At 34.9% G+C, this 20,067-nt stretch overlaps 1 protein-coding gene across 5 annotated transcripts in view; it reads right to left on the bottom strand.

The window, feature by feature from the left end:
- Positions 1 to 800: 800 nt before the first annotated feature.
- LOC108747754 (putative glutamate synthase [NADPH]) overlaps positions 801 to 20,067 on the bottom strand; it is a 36,609-nt gene continuing 17,342 nt past the window's right edge. For 3 of the 5 annotated variants that reach the window (XM_018485470.1, XM_018485472.1, XM_018485473.1), the window contains 25 exons: positions 19,435 to 19,560; positions 18,684 to 18,814; positions 17,581 to 17,707; positions 17,343 to 17,468; positions 16,774 to 16,917; positions 16,540 to 16,628; positions 15,610 to 15,814; positions 14,947 to 15,107; positions 12,637 to 12,742; positions 10,817 to 10,939; positions 10,216 to 10,218; positions 9,577 to 9,791; positions 9,093 to 9,192; positions 8,628 to 8,962; positions 8,301 to 8,541; positions 8,045 to 8,182; positions 7,498 to 7,683; positions 6,860 to 7,143; positions 5,948 to 6,704; positions 5,280 to 5,614; positions 5,017 to 5,155; positions 3,726 to 4,632; positions 3,049 to 3,446; positions 1,907 to 2,591; positions 801 to 1,377 (listed from right to left, as the gene is read on the bottom strand). In XM_018485470.1, coding sequence (XP_018340972.1) covers positions 1,241 to 1,377; positions 1,907 to 2,591; positions 3,049 to 3,446; positions 3,726 to 4,632; positions 5,017 to 5,155; positions 5,280 to 5,614; positions 5,948 to 6,704; positions 6,860 to 7,143; positions 7,498 to 7,683; positions 8,045 to 8,182; positions 8,301 to 8,541; positions 8,628 to 8,962; positions 9,093 to 9,192; positions 9,577 to 9,791; positions 10,216 to 10,218; positions 10,817 to 10,939; positions 12,637 to 12,742; positions 14,947 to 15,107; positions 15,610 to 15,814; positions 16,540 to 16,628; positions 16,774 to 16,917; positions 17,343 to 17,468; positions 17,581 to 17,707; positions 18,684 to 18,814; positions 19,435 to 19,551 — 6,189 coding nt within the window. In that variant the 5' untranslated portion in view covers positions 19,552 to 19,560 and the 3' untranslated portion in view covers positions 801 to 1,240. Of the gene's footprint in view, positions 1,378 to 1,906; positions 2,592 to 3,048; positions 3,447 to 3,725; positions 4,633 to 5,016; positions 5,156 to 5,279; positions 5,615 to 5,947; positions 6,705 to 6,859; positions 7,144 to 7,497; positions 7,684 to 8,044; positions 8,183 to 8,300; positions 8,542 to 8,627; positions 8,963 to 9,092; positions 9,193 to 9,576; positions 9,792 to 10,215; positions 10,219 to 10,816; positions 10,940 to 12,636; positions 12,743 to 14,946; positions 15,108 to 15,609; positions 15,815 to 16,539; positions 16,629 to 16,773; positions 16,918 to 17,342; positions 17,469 to 17,580; positions 17,708 to 18,683; positions 18,815 to 19,434; positions 19,561 to 20,067 lie in introns of those variants that run through there. The other 2 variants (XM_018485474.1, XM_018485475.1) reach the window with 2 other exon arrangements.

Raw genomic sequence — 20,067 nt, 5'->3', positions numbered from 1 at the left:
TTTTTATTGTTAAAATAATAGATTTGCAATTGCATGTTAAAAAGAACATTTTAGTTGGCAAATTATATCGCCTAATATAAATCCGTGTGTGTAGTTATGTAGCTCCTGCTATCAGTCCACTTCAGTATCTTTCCGTTTCTATACTCAAAGCTCTAATTCTCTCACGTGTGATTAATTCTAATTGGACGAACGAGATGCTTAGACGATTCCACTACGTTATGAAGAAATTACATTTATTTCCCGTTATCCGGAGAAATTCGCGCCGCAAAAATTATCTTACTTTGTTTCTCGTTTCTCACTTGATTATCACATCCTTAGATCGAGGTTTGAGAATCATTCAATCCTTAAATCCTCGAATGCTTCTAATCGCTTGCTTATCACTAATTGATTTGCAAATACTCAGATTTCATGCTCTTTAATTCCTGAAATTGCCAGTTTGTCGTAGAATAAACATAACAGATTTTTTTGAATGTGCAATAATTGTAGATTTGTGGTTTAAAGTTTCTAAAATTTTTTAGATTTCTTATTTTCCATTTGACTAATGTTAAATTTTTTAATCTTTAGAGCTGTTACATCTGCAAATTATTTGCAGTTATATCTGAAATTATTAGATTTTTATCACATAAAGTTAGGTATGTTTAAAAAATTTTTTAAATATACAATTTTGCAATTTGTTGGATATAGTTGCCATATTTTTGTTTTTTAAATTTTTTTGAAAGATTCTTGAATTCTTGTAATGTTGAGTCACATATGTCATTATAATTTTTTTTTCTTTATTTCTTCATATTTTTAAATTTTTCATTCTTCAAATTCTTCAATTTTTGTATTTGTGGAAGCCGAAACTTGCTTTTCTAATATTCTCGTTGTTAGAATATTCGAACATCGAATTTTCTAATTTTTAGGTTCTCAAGATCTTTAAATGTTCAATTCTTAAAATTTTAGTCCTAGGACAATTCTGTGATCTCCATATTCTAGGAGCTATGAATCATTGGATTGTTGATAGTTTGATTTCTGAATGTTTACATCTTTTCAGACTCTTTCTGAATCCTACAATTCTAGGCTTGTATCTCTCTTGGATTCATGAAACTTTCGAATCCTCGGATCCTGGAGCACTCTTCGCATCCTTGGATCTCCAAGGACTCTTCCCTTGCCTTCTAATAGTCGATACGACTCTTTCCTCGCGTACACGGTGGATCTTTTCTTGTTTTAATTGGAAGACCAACATCCATCGTGAAGGTCCTTAAGCACTAACGCCGATTATGACACCACCGCTTCCGGGAAGGCCGGTTTCTCCCATCAAGGCCAAATCAACTTCCTTTGCGGCCAATCTACCTTCTGCGATCGCCCACACTACCAAAGACTGTCCACGTCTGCAATCTATTTTACAAAAATACATATAACAAATATATAATATATTCACGCCTTCGTAAGTCACAATTGCTAGACTAATTCAGATAATTAATATGAAGATTATAATACTATCAATTTTGATTGGTGCAATGACTTTTATAATAAAAAATTTGTGTGAAATACAAGGTATAAAATTATAAATTAAACATTAAAAAAATATATTCCTGTTTTAACCCTCAATATTCACATCTCAAAAAAGTTCCTGTCTACCCACCAGGTATTTGTAACCCAGTGTTTTCTTTTGCTTGTTAATTGCTTTGCAATCTCAGATTGTAGTACATAGATTTTAATTAATTTTTTTTTACTCTAACGTTTGAAGATTGAGAACCCTTTGTGGGTACTGAGGGTTAATACAATTAAATAAAATTATAAATTTTAAATTATAATCGATACTAAGTTTACGATGCAAGATATGGACAATTTTTTGGTTGACAAATAATAAATTAGATTTAAAAAAATTTTTTATATATCTGGCGCAATAATATTATATACTTACCGCCTGCCGCATATATTTTGGATAAACTAGTACAATATTTTCCGAATGGAGTCTTATAGTTTCCTCTTTCATCCAATTCGGCGTTCACTTCCGTAGCGATGTACTTCTCGGGTCCAAGGAAACCCATTGCAAGCAATACTAGATCGCATTTGTACACTTTCTCTGAATTTGGTACTTCTTCCATTTTCCATCGACCATTCTCGTCTTTCCGCCACTCCACGGTCGCCGTCCTGATGCCACTCACGTGACCCTTTCCGTCATCTAAGAATTCCTTACTCACTGTACTGTATCTGCGCGGATCTCGACCAAATTTCAGAGATACCTCCTCGTGACCATAATCGACCTTGAACACTCGCGGAAATTGAGGCCACGGGTTATCTTTGCCCCTCTGGACTGGTGGTTCGGGCAAGATTTCAAAAGTTGTAATTGACTTTGCACCCTGACGTAGTGAGGTTGCTATACAATCGCATCCAGTGTCCCCGCCTCCGATGATGATAACGTTCTTGCCTTTGGCTATTAGCCGCATATCTAAGGGCGCTGCGTTACCCATTTGTTTCTTTTGCCAGTGCTCTAGGAAACTTACTGCAAAATGTATTCCCTCCAGTTGTCTACCTGGAATCGGCAAATCACGAGGCCACGTCGCGCCCGTACATAACATAATCGCATCATATTGTTCCTGAAGTTCCTGCAATAATATACATATGCGTGAATATCGAAAAATTATATAAATAAACTTTAGAGATAAGTACAAGTAGGAAATGAAGAAATCTGTTGGAATATATAAACATTATAGAAATGAGAAAATAATTTGTCATATGACGAACATATCTGTGCAAATATAAGCAAAAATATTATCTTTTTTTTTCTGCTATACGTAAAGAACAATTTTGCTGAAATATCTCAAAATTTAGCTAGATACAAACCTAAAAATAATTTTGTTGGACTATCAAAATAATACTGCAAAAAGTTTTGACTTTTAGCAACCAGCTTGAGCGTCCTACATGATTATTTTGATGATCTAACATTATTTTCTGTATCTAATTACATTTTTAGATACTTTAACAAAATCGTTATTCCGGTTTATATACTTATGATTGTACATATAATATTGTAAAAAATTATTATCAAATGCGTTCATTTACCTGCATTGTAATATTCTTTCCTACATCGACATTCGTTCTGAAGATGATTCCTTCAGCTGCGAGTAGAGAGACTCTTCTCTGTACAACCTGTTTAGACAACTTCATCGTCGGTATACCATATTGCAACAATCCACCGATTCTGTCATTTCTTTCAAATACAGTCACTGTATGACCCGCTTTATTCAATTGATGGGCGGCTGCTAATCCCGCAGGACCAGATCCGATTACAGCAACTAATCGTCCGGTTCTTCTTGTCGGTGGATGAGGTACTACCCAGCCTTGTTCGAATGCATGATCGATTATGGCGCACTCAATATTCTTGATTGTCACAGGTGGTTCGGAAATTCCTAGGACGCATGCACCCTCGCAAGGTGCGGGGCAGACTCTTCCAGTGAACTCTAGATTATTTCATTTCAAAGAATTAGATACAGATCATCCACATAATTAACTGATTAAAAAAATCAGTAAAAAGATGATATCTATTATTAGATTAAAAGAAATAATTGATTACTCCCATTAAATAATAATAAACGCAATAGAATGTAGAAATTATACACAAAAATAAAATGATTATATGCAAAAAGTAAAATCAAGTTTGTTAATAGAAGGGGAACGAATTTATCACAAAGTGCGGAAGGATTTGTATTTAGCAAAAATATTCTTATAAATTGACTCACCAGGGAAATTATTAGTTTGCAATAGTTGATTCAAGGCCTCCTTCCAATTTTGGTGGAATACGAGATCGTTCCACTTAGGAATGATGTTGCCTAATGGGCAACCATGACTGCTCTGACAAAACGGAACACCACATTCCATGCATCTTGCAGCTTGCACTCGCAGAGTTTTTCTGACACCCTGGAAGTTGTATATCTCATCCCAGTCGTTTATACGCTTCTCAGCAGGTCTATACATGATCTTCTGTCTTGAATACTTCATGAAGCCTTTGATCTTGTCCAACTTTCGCTGTGCCATCTCCGCATCCTCTATTGAATCTTCTATATCTTTGATCTTGCCATTTGTTATTTGCGCATTACCGTTAATGACATTGGGAGTTTGTTGTTTTTCCTCTTCCAGCTGTTTGAGGGCCCGTTGATACTCGTAAGGGAAGACCTTGACGAATCTTGTAGTCGGTTCTGGCCATGTGGCGAGCAAGTCTTGTGCAATCAGTGAGCCGGTCTTTTCGATGAATTCCTCCAATAGTTGTTTCACATAGGCGATTTCTTCTGGTTTGTTGAGCGGTAGTAACTCCACCATTTCGGGATTGCACTTACTCTTGAAAGAACCATCGACATCCAAAACATACGCGATTCCACCGGACATTCCAGCCGCGAAATTTCTGCCGATAAGACCCAAAATCAAAGCGCAACCGCCGGTCATGTACTCGCAACCGTGATCACCCACACCCTCCACTACGACAATCGCTCCACTATTACGTACGCTGAATCTCTCAGCAGCGATACCACGGAAATAGGCCTTTCCGGAAGTAGCTCCGTAAAGACAAACATTCCCGACGATTACATTCGCCTCCGAGTTGAATTCTGAATCCTTTGGCGGGTATATAACGATTTCACCTCCGCAGAGACCCTGCAAATAGAATTATTCGTTCTGTGCAAAAGAGCAAGCTATTAAAAATAGTTAAAGTTTTAATATTTAGATATTTAATACGATACAATATAAAATTGAATAAATCAATATACAATTATGTATAAATTATTTGTGTTGCAAATTCAAAAGTTTAAGGATGTGAGTATATGAGTCACTTGCGCCATAGAAAAATACACCGACCAGTCGAGGTCTTTGTAGCACGAGAGAGAAACGTTTCGCTTAGGTTTCTTGTAAACAAATCGTCTTTTTCTTGTGGCACCACAAAGAAGCTTCGTATGAATGGGTCGATGTCTTTTTCTGTAGCCTAATGAAATGGGGTACAGAAGGACTAGTGTGTCCGCACTCTAAGGAACTCATACTTACTTTGCCAACATAATCGTTAGCATCGCCTTCAAGAGTAACATGAATACCCTTTGTCATAAAAGCGCAGAAACTTTGACCCGCAGAGCCTTTCATCTTGATATTAATGCTATGCTCGGGCAATCCAGCTTCCCCAAATCGTCTACAAAATAATTGTAAGATAAATAAAATTAAGAAAGCTAAAATTATTGATAAAAATGATGTATCAGTTTTGCTTTATCGATATTTTTCTACGTGCAAAAGAATTTTTTTAAATATTGGCGTACTTAGCTATATGATAACTCAGTGTCGAACTGAATGCCCTACATTCGTTGTTGATGTTCATTTCGATGTCGACTCGATTGTGTACCCCGTTCAAAACAGGTTCGGCTAGTTCAATTAGTTTATTGTCAAGTCTGTTCTCTAGCTGGAAATCTTGTTTTACGGTGCCGCCCTTGATATTCACGCCAGGTCGTAAGTCCAGTGCGCTTCGCAGAACGTTGCTAAGATTCAGAGTCTTGGCTTTCTCAACAGAGATGTCATCACGTACTTTAAGAAGATCTGTGCGTCCAATTAGATCCTGGAACTTGCGGATGCCCAAGTTCGCCATATGCGAACGTACCTGCAGAAACAAGGAAATTAATAGAAATAATTTAATATGTACGTTAAAATAATACTCCATATTTATAAAAATTTAATTGTATTATATTTAATTTATATTATTTATTTATATATTAAGGTTTCCTCAATTTTAACATAAAAATGTAATTATTTAATATTCTACTGTTAATATTTTGGTTTAATAATCATTTTAGGAATAAAATACATTTAAAAGAATAATGAAAAAACATGAAAATGGTAAAAATGAGCAAGATATAGAGAAACCAAGCTAAAAAATATTAAGATAAATGAAAGATGATGACATTAAGAATAACAACGCCTAAATCATTCCTACCTCTTCAGCCAATGCGAAGAAGAAATTAATCACATGCTCTGGCTTGCCCTCGAATTTCTTTCGTAATATCGGATCTTGCGTGGCGATGCCTACTGGGCAAGTGTTCAAGTGGCATTTTCTCATCATTGTGCAACCCATTGCGATCAATGGAGCGGTGCTGAAACCGAATTCGTCCGCACCAAGCAGCGCAGCCACTACAATGTCGAAACCTGTACGCAGCTGGCCGTCCGCCTGCACAATCATGCGCGACCTCAGATTGTTTAGGGTCAGCACCTGATGCGTCTCGGCAATGCCTAATTCCCACGGCAATCCAGCGGACTTGATGCCGGTCCAGCTGCTGGCGCCAGTGCCGCCGTCGTGGCCAGATATCACCACGTGTTCGGCCTTACCCTTGGCGACGCCAGCGGCGACGACACCCACTCCGACCTCAGATACGAGTTTGACGGAAATACGGGCGTTTGGATTGGCGCACTTAAGATCATAAATTAACTCGGCCAAATCTTCAATCGAATAGATGTCATGATGTGGTGGTGGAGAGATCAAACCGACTCCGGGTACCGAATGCCTAGTGGCAGCAATTTCTGCGGTGACTTTATAACCGGGAAGCTCGCCGCCCTCACCGGGTTTCGCGCCCTGTGCCATCTTGATCTGCAAGTCGTCTGCATTTGCCAGATAACTGGCAGTAACGCCAAAGCGTCCACTTGCTACCTGCTTGATAGACGAACGCTTGCTAAACTCCGGGTCTTGATTCAGATACCTGTTGGATAAAGATAAACAGTTATAAATTTAATCAATATTATGTTCATATTAATTAATCGCAATAATGATAATCTTCAAAATCGTTAGTGGAAATCATGACATGGAAATTTTTAGATCATTAAATTCCTCATCTTATTTTCTTCTTTATTATACCTATCTGCGTTTTCACCACCTTCGCCGGTGTTCGACTTGCCGCCGATGCGATTCATAGCGATTGCCAGGGTAGAATGAGATTCCATGGAGATGCTACCAAAACTCATCGCGCCGGTCGCGAACCGTTTCACAATTTCTGATGCGGATTCCACGTCCGTAATGGGAATCGGATCGCGCGACTTTTTCAGTTGAAGTTGGCCACGCAAAGTGCAAGCTTTTACTACTTCCATCGTGGTTTTGCGATAATTCTCATAAGCAGAGTTGTTTTTGGAGACAACATATTCCTGATGAAAGAAAGAGGATTGTAAAAGAAAAATATAGGATAAGGTGATACGATTTTGAACATCGTATAATTCTCGAAACGAAATAAGATTTGAATCCAATTTCAAGGTTCAAGTTTGATAATCCTGATCTCATTGTGTGAAGAATATTGAACGGTACCAGGACAAAAACAAACTTGAAAATTGGATTCGAATCTTATTTCATTCACAATTATATCATGTTTGAAATTATATTACCTTATCCTATTTTACACATTTATATATTTTTTCAGAATAAGGATTTTGTGCATGATTATATTTTTTGTAGTAGATGTAAATTGTCGATATTTTAGTTTTTAGAATACTATGTTTTGTTACCTGTAAACTAGCGATGCTAAGAGGATCATTAATATGTTTCTCGCCGCCGGATCGCCAATGATAAATTCCTGGATTGTTAATGACCAGCAAATCCATCGGTTTATTCCAGTACGTCATTTGATGTCGCTGGAACGCTTCTTTGCCCAAAATATCGAACGTCACACCACCAATACGAGAATGAGTACCCTGAAAAATTCAAGTCGGTTTGCAATTAACAAAAATATTATTTTTACTATGTAATATAATAAATTAAATTTTTAATTGACAATAAGATGCATCATTCATGAATTCAAATCATTAAATGATCATTAATTGGATCCTATTTTAATCATATGCATCTGAAGAACCAAACGATATTACTTGAAAAAAGATTACTTATTTTGTAATCACAAATATTTTTAAAAATCAACAAATTTGATAAATATGTATATATTATTTATTTACTTGAAACTATTTTTAATAATAAGGTATATATATGAATAAATAAATACATATATATATAAAAACTCTTATACTACATATATTAGGGATTGTGAAAAAAAAATACCTTAAAGCATTTATCGATGACTTCGTCGGCCAATCCAACTGCTTCGAATATCTGCGCTCCTTTGTAAGATTGCAAAGTCGAGATTCCCATCTTGGCCATCACTTTCGCGATTCCTCGTTCCATAGCATCTGCGTAATTCTGCGGAATTTAAACGATTAAAATCATTAGACAATTTTTATATATATCTATTTTTCATATTCATACAAATACTTTTTTTATCATTAACATTTCTAAATAATAATTTTGCGAGGCTTACCTTATAAATAATATCATCGGTAAAGGTTTCATCGAAAACGTGATCTGCTCTTAGATTTTTTGCCATCTCAAATACCAAGTAAGGACATATAGCATCTGCTCCGTAACCAAGTAACACGCAAATATGATGCACCTCTCGAGCCTCGGCGGTTTCCAATATGAGACCGACTTTCATTCGCTGTCTCTCTTCGATCAAATGATGATGAACAGCACCTAACGCCAATAGGCTACTTACCGGAATCCTAAAATCAACAAACAAATTCAAGTTTCATTTCTTTCAAGATCAGTTTAGAATGTATTAATATTTTTATTCACAGATTGGACTTACCTTGTTGGACCACCTCGTCGATCAGATAACACGAGCAATTGATAACCATCCCTAGCAGCCGCATTAGCTTCATTATTAACGCGATCCAGCGTCTTCAACAAACCACCAGATCCATCTTCAAGAGGGTAAGTAATATCGATTACTTTTGTTCTCCAATTGCGATGGGTCGTATGCTTGAGAACCTCAAGATCACTTAAAGACAATATCGGTTGAGGCAAGAATAGACGATGTACTTGCAGTTCGTTCGGTTCCAGAATGTTACTCTCAGGCCCGATTGGGCAGAGCATCGACATTACAATCTTTTCACGGAATGGATCGATCGGTGGATTTGTTACCTAGATAGAAATTAAAATTTGAAGTTGCGTTAATACATACATAAAATATGTTGGATTGTATTTAGTTGTTAAATTAATTTTTATAATTTTTTCCGTTTCTCAAGTTAATGATAGTCAAATTTTTGTGTACCTGCGCGAATAATTGCTTGAAATATTCGTATAATAACGGTTGAAATTCCGATAAACACGCTAGGGGAGCGTCGTTACCCATAGATCCTAACGCTTCTTTTCTGAAAAAAAATTTTTATTTTTCGTTAATATTTATTAAGAAAAATATCATTATTTACGAAAAAGTTATAGTGTATTATAATTTTTTCGTATTAATTTAATATTAAGATAATAGTAGTATATATATATATTATATATATATATACAATAAAATAATCGAAATCACGACTCTATTAAAGGGAAAAAAGATATTTTAAACAATATTGGAAACAGTATCGGAATATTGTTTAATGACGATACATTAAATTTATAATAACTCTATGGACATATCTTTGAATTTATAAAAATTTTTAGTATTTATACTCATTTATTATTCTACATGAAATATTGAACATACTGTAATTAGAAATACGATATTGATAGGAAAAAATTATTTGTATACATACTTAGTTTGCACCATAGGTAGAAGTAGTAAATTGATAGTCTCCAGAGTATAACCATAAAGAGACAGCCGTTTGTCGCCGCTCCAAACTTTATTCACGGCCGAAACCTCGTATATGCCGTTGATAGCGTTCTTTTTTTCGACAGCTAGACTATTTTCGATTATGTCCTCTGCATTGCTATTGTAAACATGTGCGGCACGCAATTCATCCATAGTAATCTGCGTTCAAAAAAGCATCACTAACTACTAGGTACCAAAATTATGAGCGTCGCAAGAATGAAGCTAAAGAGTAGAATTGATACTGCAATTGAATTGCTTTCAGAGTTTCTATAATCGAGCACAAGCAGATAACAAACCGAGAGTTCTATTGGCAAAATTGAATAATTAATAAATTAGATAATAACAAAAAATAGGAAGAGATAAAGTTAACAGGTGCAGTGATTTTCCATGCAAAATAGAATTATCTGAGATTTTTTTCAGAGACATTTCTACTTACTCACACACACATATTTATAATATTTCGCTATTATATTACTATCTACTATACTATATTAATTTGTATTTCTTTATTATATTGCTACCTCCAATTGTATATCGTACTGAAAGAAATGAACATACTTATAACGATATGAGAACGACTCACCCTCTGCATATATGATGATAACAGCATGTACAGCAGTGCAAAAAAAGTTAATTTTACATTAGATATTTTTCTTGCGATGAATTTCAATGTCAATTTTTATGCGATTATGTTATTGCAATTTTCATTAAAACCAACGAAATTACTAAGTTAAATATTTCACGAAGAACATTGACACTTAATGACTTTATAATATATTATTAGTTAATTAGTTATATTATGTGTAATATTATGTGTTAATCAATAACAAAGAGAAAAGCGAAGAGTTATTTAATTTTCGAGCTATAGGCTACAGTCATGATATGTGCCATTATTTTTCATGCAAGCGCGTTAATTTTAATATAACTTATGTATAAAACATAAATAAATTAGGTACAGAGTGCTTCATAATTGGTATCTTCACTATAATAGAAAAGGTCATGAAAAAAAAAACCAGATTATAAAAAACTTCTTGACTTTTCGGACAGTCGGACAATCATCTTTTTAAATAGAATTTAAATAGGATTTAAAATTCGACTTTGTATTTTCAAAGTAAAATTTAAGCACGACAATATAACAATTGCTCGTGAATTGTTCTCGATTGACGAAAAGCACATTTAGCTACCTGTTCCTTGAGCCACTTGGAATGAGGCCTTCTTCGAGCGATTTGCAACTTCAGTTCGACATCCTGTATGATCCTCTTCTGTTCGGTATCAACGAGAAGCATCCGGCCGGGCTTCAAGCGACTCTGCAAATAAAAGAGTACACCAATAATCGCCATAGAACGGGTTCGACACGTCGATGATCGACATTCATATGACAGCACTGGATGACGGTCCTACAGCTCTATACAAACCTAGTCCCTAGATGACAAATTATACATCATACATGATACATGATTAAAAAATAAATAAAATACGATATATGTGATTAGCTATTATACATGTATACTAACATACAGCGAATAGGTATTGCGGATCGATTGATGACAATCTGCCCTTACCGACTCTTTGGGTATCGCTATCGATTTACCTTTAATCCTCGAATGTGACATTTCTGCAGCTTTATCAGAGGAATGAAAGAAAATGCACGCATAAAATATACACTTGAGGATTACCGAATCCTGGATGAAGTCAGTGATGATCGTCTCAATGGTTGGTATTGATGATCATCGGCCAGTGTAAAGGCAGAGTGCCAGTACATTACATTGTTTTGGCAATATTTGAGATCTATAGAATTCGCACTAAATCATTCGACGAGCGTAAACTGCTTTATTCTTGTTCGCACGGTAGAACTCTGTTTATTGGACTATTTATACACGAGCATCTGTTTCGATGCGCTCGATGAGACGTAAGTCCTATTTATGAAAACGATACGCGCTTGTTGCTTCCGACAGAGATGCCAAAATGTAATGAGTAATGTATTTGTTAGACATAGATGAATATGGTGAGAAAAAAAGTGATTTGTGTAGTAAACAAATCGCATGATGGTGCTTTCCCAGAACGAAGACGCCCACAGATTTAAGAACCTGGCCGAGGACGCAACATATGTAACCAAGGACGTATATGATCAACGATTTGTATAACCAAAGACCTCTGGAACTTAAAATTTGCGTAAGCATGCAATTATCAAGCCATAAATCTGCAAAAACCATTATCCCGTGGAATCAACAAGCTATGTTTTCTCCCAATGCTGCCCTTTTTTATTGAATTTTATTGTTTTCGAAATTTCACTTTCTTGATTTTCTAATAAAGAGAGTTCTGCCGTATCGCCACCTCCTCTTCCTCCTCTTCTAGTAAGAAATCAGCAGGAGGCCAACAAAGCGAGTTTTGTGACATAATAATAATTAGTCGGCGAGACAAATGTGAACCGTCGAGAATGATGGCGAGAAGACGCGTTATCGAAGCTAGATATTCACTTGAGAGTTTCGTTGACACGAGAGTCGCTCTGTTGGAGAGTATTTACGAAAATTGATTAAAAGCTCACTTGTGACGATCAATATTACCGGCCACTGAACAATGCCGACGAAAGTTGCTCTCGGACAATAAAACTTTCAAGTGACATTAAAAAATCCAAGGCGGCTTATCGCGCGATTAAACGCGCAAGCATTGTTTTTATACAATTGTAATGCGAGCAGGCTCTTTCGTCGCTTCCGTAGAGAGATTGTTGACCAGAGAGAAAAGGGTCCAAACTTCCCTGGGCAGACGCGAGGGTCTCCTTGGTTGCTCTTCCACTAGCTGAAATTGCTGTATTTCGGGGAGAAATGTAGAGAATAGGCGCGGAGATGAGAGAAAGAGGGCTGGGGGAAAAAGATTGAGCATACGGGGGTTGATTCGTCGGTAAATCATAAATCACTGCGAGCTAGCTGTCTCCGCCTCAGACAGAGTGAGAGACACTCCTGTGGGACCGGCTGGTGCTTGGGATGCGCATATTTCCTTCGTTTACCTTCAGGACTACATTGCTGGGCGGAGTATCATAGACGCCCACTTCGGACGCCATCACCATCATGTTATCCTTAGTGACGTAGAAGCGCGATGGGCGCAGGCCGTTTCTGCCAAACAAAAATTCAAAAAGGTCTTTTGTATTTCACACCACCTCTGTGTCTCGCGCTAGGTATCAGCTGAGTGAACTACATTGCTGTTCGTTCGTTCGCTTGCCTGCCTTCCTGCTGGCTTACTCGCGTTATACTCTCTCTCTATATCATCTTTCTTTCTCTCGCTCTCTCAGTCTCTTGGTCTAGGCCCTATTTACCTGCGTTAGCAGCACGTTGGGACAACGATGGACACTTAGTAAATCGTAAACATCGATTCTCATTTCGGCTGTACAGAGCAAGGCAGGGCAAAGGGAAGTCGCGCGAAATTTTTCTGACGTATTTTTTTTTTCTATTTATTTGTTTATATATACTCTTTTGCGTGAAATATCGTCCTTTATACGTTCAAGTGATTACTTTCAATCCAAGTAAATACTCTTCATATTTTTATTTTATATTTAAAAGTAATTTCATGTTTTACGAGATGCTAAGTTAACTATGAATATATTAAAAAACAACTTAAATAGCAATTATTTCATTATTAAAATTTATCGATAAACTTTGAAATAAAATAAAAAAAAACCAATGTTATTAAAACAGAAATTTGTTTAATTGCTAAGTAAACAATAATAAGAAAAACTAAAATGTTTTAGAAAACAATTATTTAAAATGTTCGTAAATAAATAACGATGGTAATCGATTTAAAAATTTTGAAATCTCTATTTGTAATGTTACTTTCAATTCTAAAATATCCTAGGACAATCAATTAATGGACATTGCTACGTTAATTTTTTCTTTCACGATTGTTGCTTGTTAATGTAAATCTTTCTCTTATCTACAAATAAAATAGCGTTTCGATTAAACTAAAACTTCAATAACTTTTCTAACGTAATTTTTGTAAAAATATCCTTATAAAGAAATTTCTGTTTTCTCTAAAGAATATTTTTATCGTACGTTTTATTCCGCGTAATCTTTATAGTAGAAAAAAAAAACTGGATCTATGGGAGGAAGGGTGTTTTTATTTGTCCCCCATTCGATTGCACGACTTCCCTTTGCCTTAGAAATCCATGTTTACCTGTACCCGAGTATCTCTACGTGTGCACCGTTCTCATGTATTTCGTGAGCACCGTTAATCCTGCTGAATGAGTCTTGCAAAGCGTAGGCAATACGCCCACGTAGCCTAGCATTCTTTCTTCGCGGCTCCCCTAACAAACGACACCGCAAAGTCCTTTCGTTCGGCTCATTTCTTTTTCAATAGGATTCTTTCAACACTTTGAATTTTACTTCAATTCAATTTCTTCGCTTCTCTCTGTATTTATTTTGGAACTGTACTTTGAAAAGTTTCCAATGACAGACAACAAAGAAATATTTTCATATCAAATTACATTTTAAAATTGCAAAATAAGATAATAGTGACAGAAAATTAAAAAGTAAGAAAATATCTGCTGCATTACAACAGGAACACTCCAAAGAATTAATTAAATCGCGTGATTTTAATTTTTAATTAATATTTACTCTTAGCTGTCAACGTGGATTTCATCGTTGTGAAATATCTTATTATTTTTTGTTCAAATTAGATAATAAATATTTCAGATTTTATATTTTTTCTGTTACGTGCCTGTGAAATACTTATAATGATATTTACAATTCTTCTTGCGATATTAATTCGCTATTGTATGGAATTATTTCAGTGCAAAGAATTCACTTGCTTACCTGTACAGCTTCCAGTAAATTTATGTCAATTCTTTCTAATAATTTTCGGGAACTGTATACGATAGCGAATTAACAAACATTTATCTTTCGCATTTTGTGGACACATCGACAGTTAAGAGTTCAATTTATCGCCGCATTTATTTAGTTTTAAAAATCTGATAGTACATTTACTCAGTTTGTATATTTTAGAAGTTTTTAAACGAACACGTAAGACAATGAATCTATTTCACGTCGTTAATGTACAAACAATGGTAACATTTTCTCTTCATCATTTTTAAAAAAATGCGACATGTGTAACATCCGACTGGACTCAAAGTGTTGAAAGTCAGTGGAACCAAAGATCCAGAAATCCGCACAACTGCGAATCATTTTCGATTCGAGAAGTCGCAGATTCATGGATCTATGGATACAAAATGTGGCAAAGATTACCAGACAGCACGAACGAGAGGGAAGTGGAGCCTACGTAAAAACGTGTAATAAACAAGACGTAATAAGAGATAAAAAATTTCTACCTGTCCAAGATAGCACCGACGTAGCGACCGTCAGTGAAGGTCAGAAGAGCTGGACCGTCCCAGGGTTCCATGGCACATGCCGCCCAATGGTAGAAGTCCCGCTTTTCAGTAGCCATCGTTAAGTCATTCTGCCAAGCCTCTGGTACCATTGTCAAGACAGCCTGGATTCAGTAACGATGTTTCAAGTGTTTGTTCGAAGACCGAGATTCTTGAAATCAAGAAACTGCGATACTAAAGAACCGTAATGCGCGCAGCAATTCAGAGAATTGATGAAATGAAGGCCATTAATTCTGTATATTCAAAGATCAGTGGTATCTCAGATCATTAAAAGTACAAGTAAAAATTTTTTGGTTTTCGATAAAAATTGAAGTACTTAGCAAAAGTAGAAGAAAGTATCTCTAGCAAGCAAAAAAAAGTCCTTTAAAACAAAGGATCTACGAAATCAAAGATTAACAATTGTTATGAAAAATTTTATAGAGATTAAAAAAAAAAATTCTTAGAATCTGTCTAAATCTATGAAACCAATGATTTCTGGAAATAACTATCTTTGAGAAGTTTTATAAAAATGTGGAATCAATTTTCCGTAAGATCGAGGATCTACAGCAATATACTTTATATTTTAATATTAGACGACGTTTTTCACATATTTCAATGTAAATTTACCTCGGGCAAAGAGCGTTGTCCCGCCATCACCAAGAACTCGAGCACACAGTCCGCTGATCCGGAGTCAGAGAGATTCGGTTCTACGACTGGATAGAGCAGCTTTAGTTGATCGCCGTATATTTGACTGCTCATCACACCTTCTCGTGCCTTCATAAAGTTCACATTGCCGCGCAGGGTATTAATTTCGCCGTTGTGAGCAAGCAAGCTATGGACAAACGTCGCACGTTATATCGGTGTTTGCTGTTTGCGGTTTTGAAACGGAAATCTGCGAAAACTACGATTACATTACGATAAAGTTATTTATCGCTGTAATACAAGACTACCGAATTGTGAAAACAGAATTGTTTTGCAGTGTTACCTATAAAATAAACACGTATTATGGATCTTTGATGTACCGAAAAGGAAATGCCCAACAAATAACAAGATAAAGAGAGGAATTATAAGTAGTCGATAATTAATATAATAACCTTATTCAATAAGGAGTACTTAAAAGGAGTTTTTATCTTTTAGTTATTTATAGCATAATATATGTATGTTTTTTCTTAGTTTCACAATGGTCGTAAAAAGAGATTTGAAAAAAATTTAAACACTTTTATTCGTATTTTTAAAGTCTATTTTATCGACTTTTTTTGTTTCTTTCCATTAAAAAAAATAATAGCAGTTTCATGTATTTTTTAAGCAATAACATTAAGGATTATAACTATATGATTGATAAATAGTTAGTTAAAATTCTTCGCAGAAATTTTTTATTTATATTACAAAAAATAACGAAATTAAAAAACATAAATATTTCCTCGTTTCGAATTCACTATTAAAAGAGATGAATTAGTTTTTCAGAGAAGTGGTTATGGAGAAATAATCATTTATAGTATATCTTATTTACCGTATTTTTATATTTCATATTTATAGGATTTTTATGTAGTATCTTACCGTAAAGGATGCGCTCTTTCCCAACTCGGAAAAGTGTTTGTAGAAAACCGTGTGTGTACCAGTGCCAGATAGGTTTCAAATTTCGGAGACTGATATAAAAGAAAAAAAAATTTATACAATATTACGTTATTATTCTCGTTACGACACACATAATATATTTTATGTAAGACTTCCAGACAACAATAACACTTTTCTGAGGAAAAACGAATTAGGACAAAAATAATTTGGACTTACCTTCAAGTCCGTGAAATAAAGCCATAACTGATCAGCGGTGAGCTGACCTTTGTAAACGACTGTTTTCAACGACAACGAGCAAATGTAGTATCGCAATTCCGGTCGCGGAATCGAATGCGATGATCTCTTCCTCAGCACGAAAATCTGACAAATAGAACGCGATAAAAATGTAAAAAACGTGTAATTTACGATCAACGGATTTATACGCGCATTAATATGCACCTTGAAAATCGTGGAAAATCTACGACAAATCCGAGTACTAATTTTATAAATTAGCAAAGTTGTTAAATGTCAAGTTGTTTAATTCGGAGTACGGTGTAGCGCCTAACTTTATCATTAATAATTAATTCTTGGGGAATCTTTTGAGAGAAGGTCTGAAGATAATGGAAATAATTATCAATCAATAAATATTTTCGTAATAATAGTAGAAAATAAATTATTTTTTGATGTTAATTATAGTACAAAGTTAAAATTTAAAGATACGACGAAACACTAACCAGAATTAATTGACTTCAGGCACAACTCGATCTTAGCGATTGGATAAATTACTTATTAGACAAATTATTTACCTGTCGCTTAAGTGCTTCCGCATCTTGATCGCCAGTAACGAATACTTGACGCATGTACGGTTCGCATTTCTTCGCCACTTGGCCAATCTGGGAGCTATCGGTGGGAACATTACGCCAACACAGCACCTACGAATTACACGATCTCGAGATTATACGAGATACTTAATACACGCCAAGCAATGGGATAATTTAATCATTGAAACCGATCAATGAATAATAATACCAATATATATCATACTTTTAAATTACACTCCTTAGCTAACTTCTCAAATGCGGCTTCTGCTTCTTTATGAGTTTTCTTGTCAAGGAACAAGATACCGGTTGCGTATTGTCCGAACTCGGGCAGTTCAATCTTTTGTTGTTGGCTATAATGTATATGAAAAATAACTTAATGAACTTAACTAATTCATCACGTCTGAACTATCAAAATCTTATTGAATTAATAAACTGTAATTTCTAGATTTATTGAAACTAGTACAAGGATTTGTGGATCGGAGAAACTTAATGTCTGTAGATTTATTCGAGATCTAAGTGACAAAGCAGAGATTTATGACGAAAGATTTATAGAACTGTGCCAAGGATTTGTGAAATTAAAAGCCTGCAAAATAGTGATAGGCTATAGGTATTCATAGTCAGTTCTTATTTCAAGATCGCTTTAAGTAATGTTTTTAAGTTATGTTTTTAGTAATGTTAAGATGCTAATATGATTATGTGATTGGTTTATGATTTCTTAAGACTGTATTTAAAACGATCTTAAATATAAGAATCGACTATAAATATCTGCTACAGATATAAATGTCTATTGTAAGAAGTAATGAATATGTGACATCTAAAAGTTCTGCAGGAACTATGCTTTGTAGATTTAAGAGAATTTCAACGAAGAATGTTAATTTAGAAATGAGATATTTGAAATGAAGGATTAATATCATGAACGATTTATAGATAATAGAAATTATGTATAATTGCCTTTCCAAGTGAAATCAATTATTTATAAAATATTTCCAACTTTGAATAAAAATCTTTTTGATATAAAAATGTTGAATAAAAAATGAAAAGATATCTAAATTAACACTAATATAATAATGAGAAAAATTGGAACAAGATGTTGGACCCTCTTTCCGATAGCATTACGATCTAGATAATGAAAATTCAGAACTGAAATTAAACTTTTAGTTCAGTCAGATAGTATGTAGCGCCAAATGTGACAGGAACATTTGGCTTGGGCGATTAAATCGGATATCTCTCTCGCGAGTACGTTAGAAGTTATAAAAGTTTCAGAAACCAGATTCGATCTCGTCGACAAATAAGATACTTATAGCATGTCGCTGGGAGTTCTCTTACCGAATTTCATTGGCATAATAATCGTGTGGTATTGCGCAAAGCACACCAGCACCGTCACCAGTATCATTATCACAGGCGCATGCTCCCCTATGATTCATTCGCGCCGACAATATCTGAGCATCTCGAACGATCTGAAATTCACATTCGATAACCGATCATAAATATGAGAAAATCAGTCCAATATTCTTATCGTCGTTCAATGAAAAAAAGTCGCGTAATTGTATTGATATATCCATATATTATCAACGAGTTCATCTATAAAGTGGAGGTCTCTTATTTCTTTCTCAGATTATAGATATTCCATTAATAAACATTCTCTCTTTTTATCTAATCATTATTCTGCATATTTGAAGCGGCGCCTACCTTTAAAGTAATGCGCAATTTTCATGTTTAGGTATTTTAACCTAAACTCATATATTATATAAGCCTTTGAGTTCTTTTTTCCAACTTTAAAATAGAGACATTAATTATTCTAAACTTTATTTATTATCGACAATTCTGAATTTTTTTTCTCGATATTTAAGAATTTCATTTGTTCGAATTTATTAACTATATATACTACTTATTTTCCACATTTAGCTGTTTATCTTATCTTTATTACACTTTTTTTACCCTATGCTTTATGCAGTGCAACGCAATATACGGACGTACACCTATAATAGATTGCAAAGATCAAACGTGCGACACTCGAGAGACACGTGGGTCGTTCTTTGAACTTTATAAAGACAGACGAAGCTTAAAATCGACTCACCTTGTGCGACCTCTTCCCGTCAATGGCGACGATAAAACCAACGCCGCAAGCTTCTCGTTCGAGGGTAGGGTCATACAGACCTTGCTTCGAAGGCAAGGTCCACGACTCGGAACTCATAATTTTAATCTGAAAAATGAGAAGAGAAAACTTCAACACGTCATTCCGATCGATAATAGCTCTTAATTGCTTCAACTCTTTCCTCTTTTTTTCTCTTATGTAAACAATTTAAGCAAAATGTCAATGTTTTCTTGACTTTAGAACACGGTCTGCAAAAAGTAACAATTTATATCCCGGAGAAAAACATTAATGGCAATAATAATTTATACTCTTCCATTGCAAACTCATTTTTGCGTAATAAATAGTTCGTCTACCAATTGTGTCATTGTCGTAAACTTTTCTTTTAAACGCTCGTGAGTCACGTGTATTAAATCGTTTAATTTTTTCCACGTAGTTAAAGGTGTGCATTACGTATTTGTGTTTAATCATAGTGTGTATTCATAAAAATGCGCACTTTAACTAATACAAAAAAGCAATATAAACAAATTAATATGAAAGCATTTTCCAACAAACATTAAATAGGAACAATGTTCAGGAGTACATGTGACTTCAGGTCCTGACTTCAATGTTTTAAAT

Source organism: Trachymyrmex septentrionalis, unplaced genomic scaffold, assembly GCF_001594115.1.
Source record: "Trachymyrmex septentrionalis isolate Tsep2-gDNA-1 unplaced genomic scaffold, Tsep1.0 scaffold20, whole genome shotgun sequence".
In the NCBI taxonomy this organism is placed as follows: domain Eukaryota; kingdom Metazoa; phylum Arthropoda; class Insecta; order Hymenoptera; family Formicidae; genus Trachymyrmex; species Trachymyrmex septentrionalis.
Note: the sequence above shows the minus strand (reverse complement) of the source record. Positions and strands in the feature narration are given on the sequence as shown.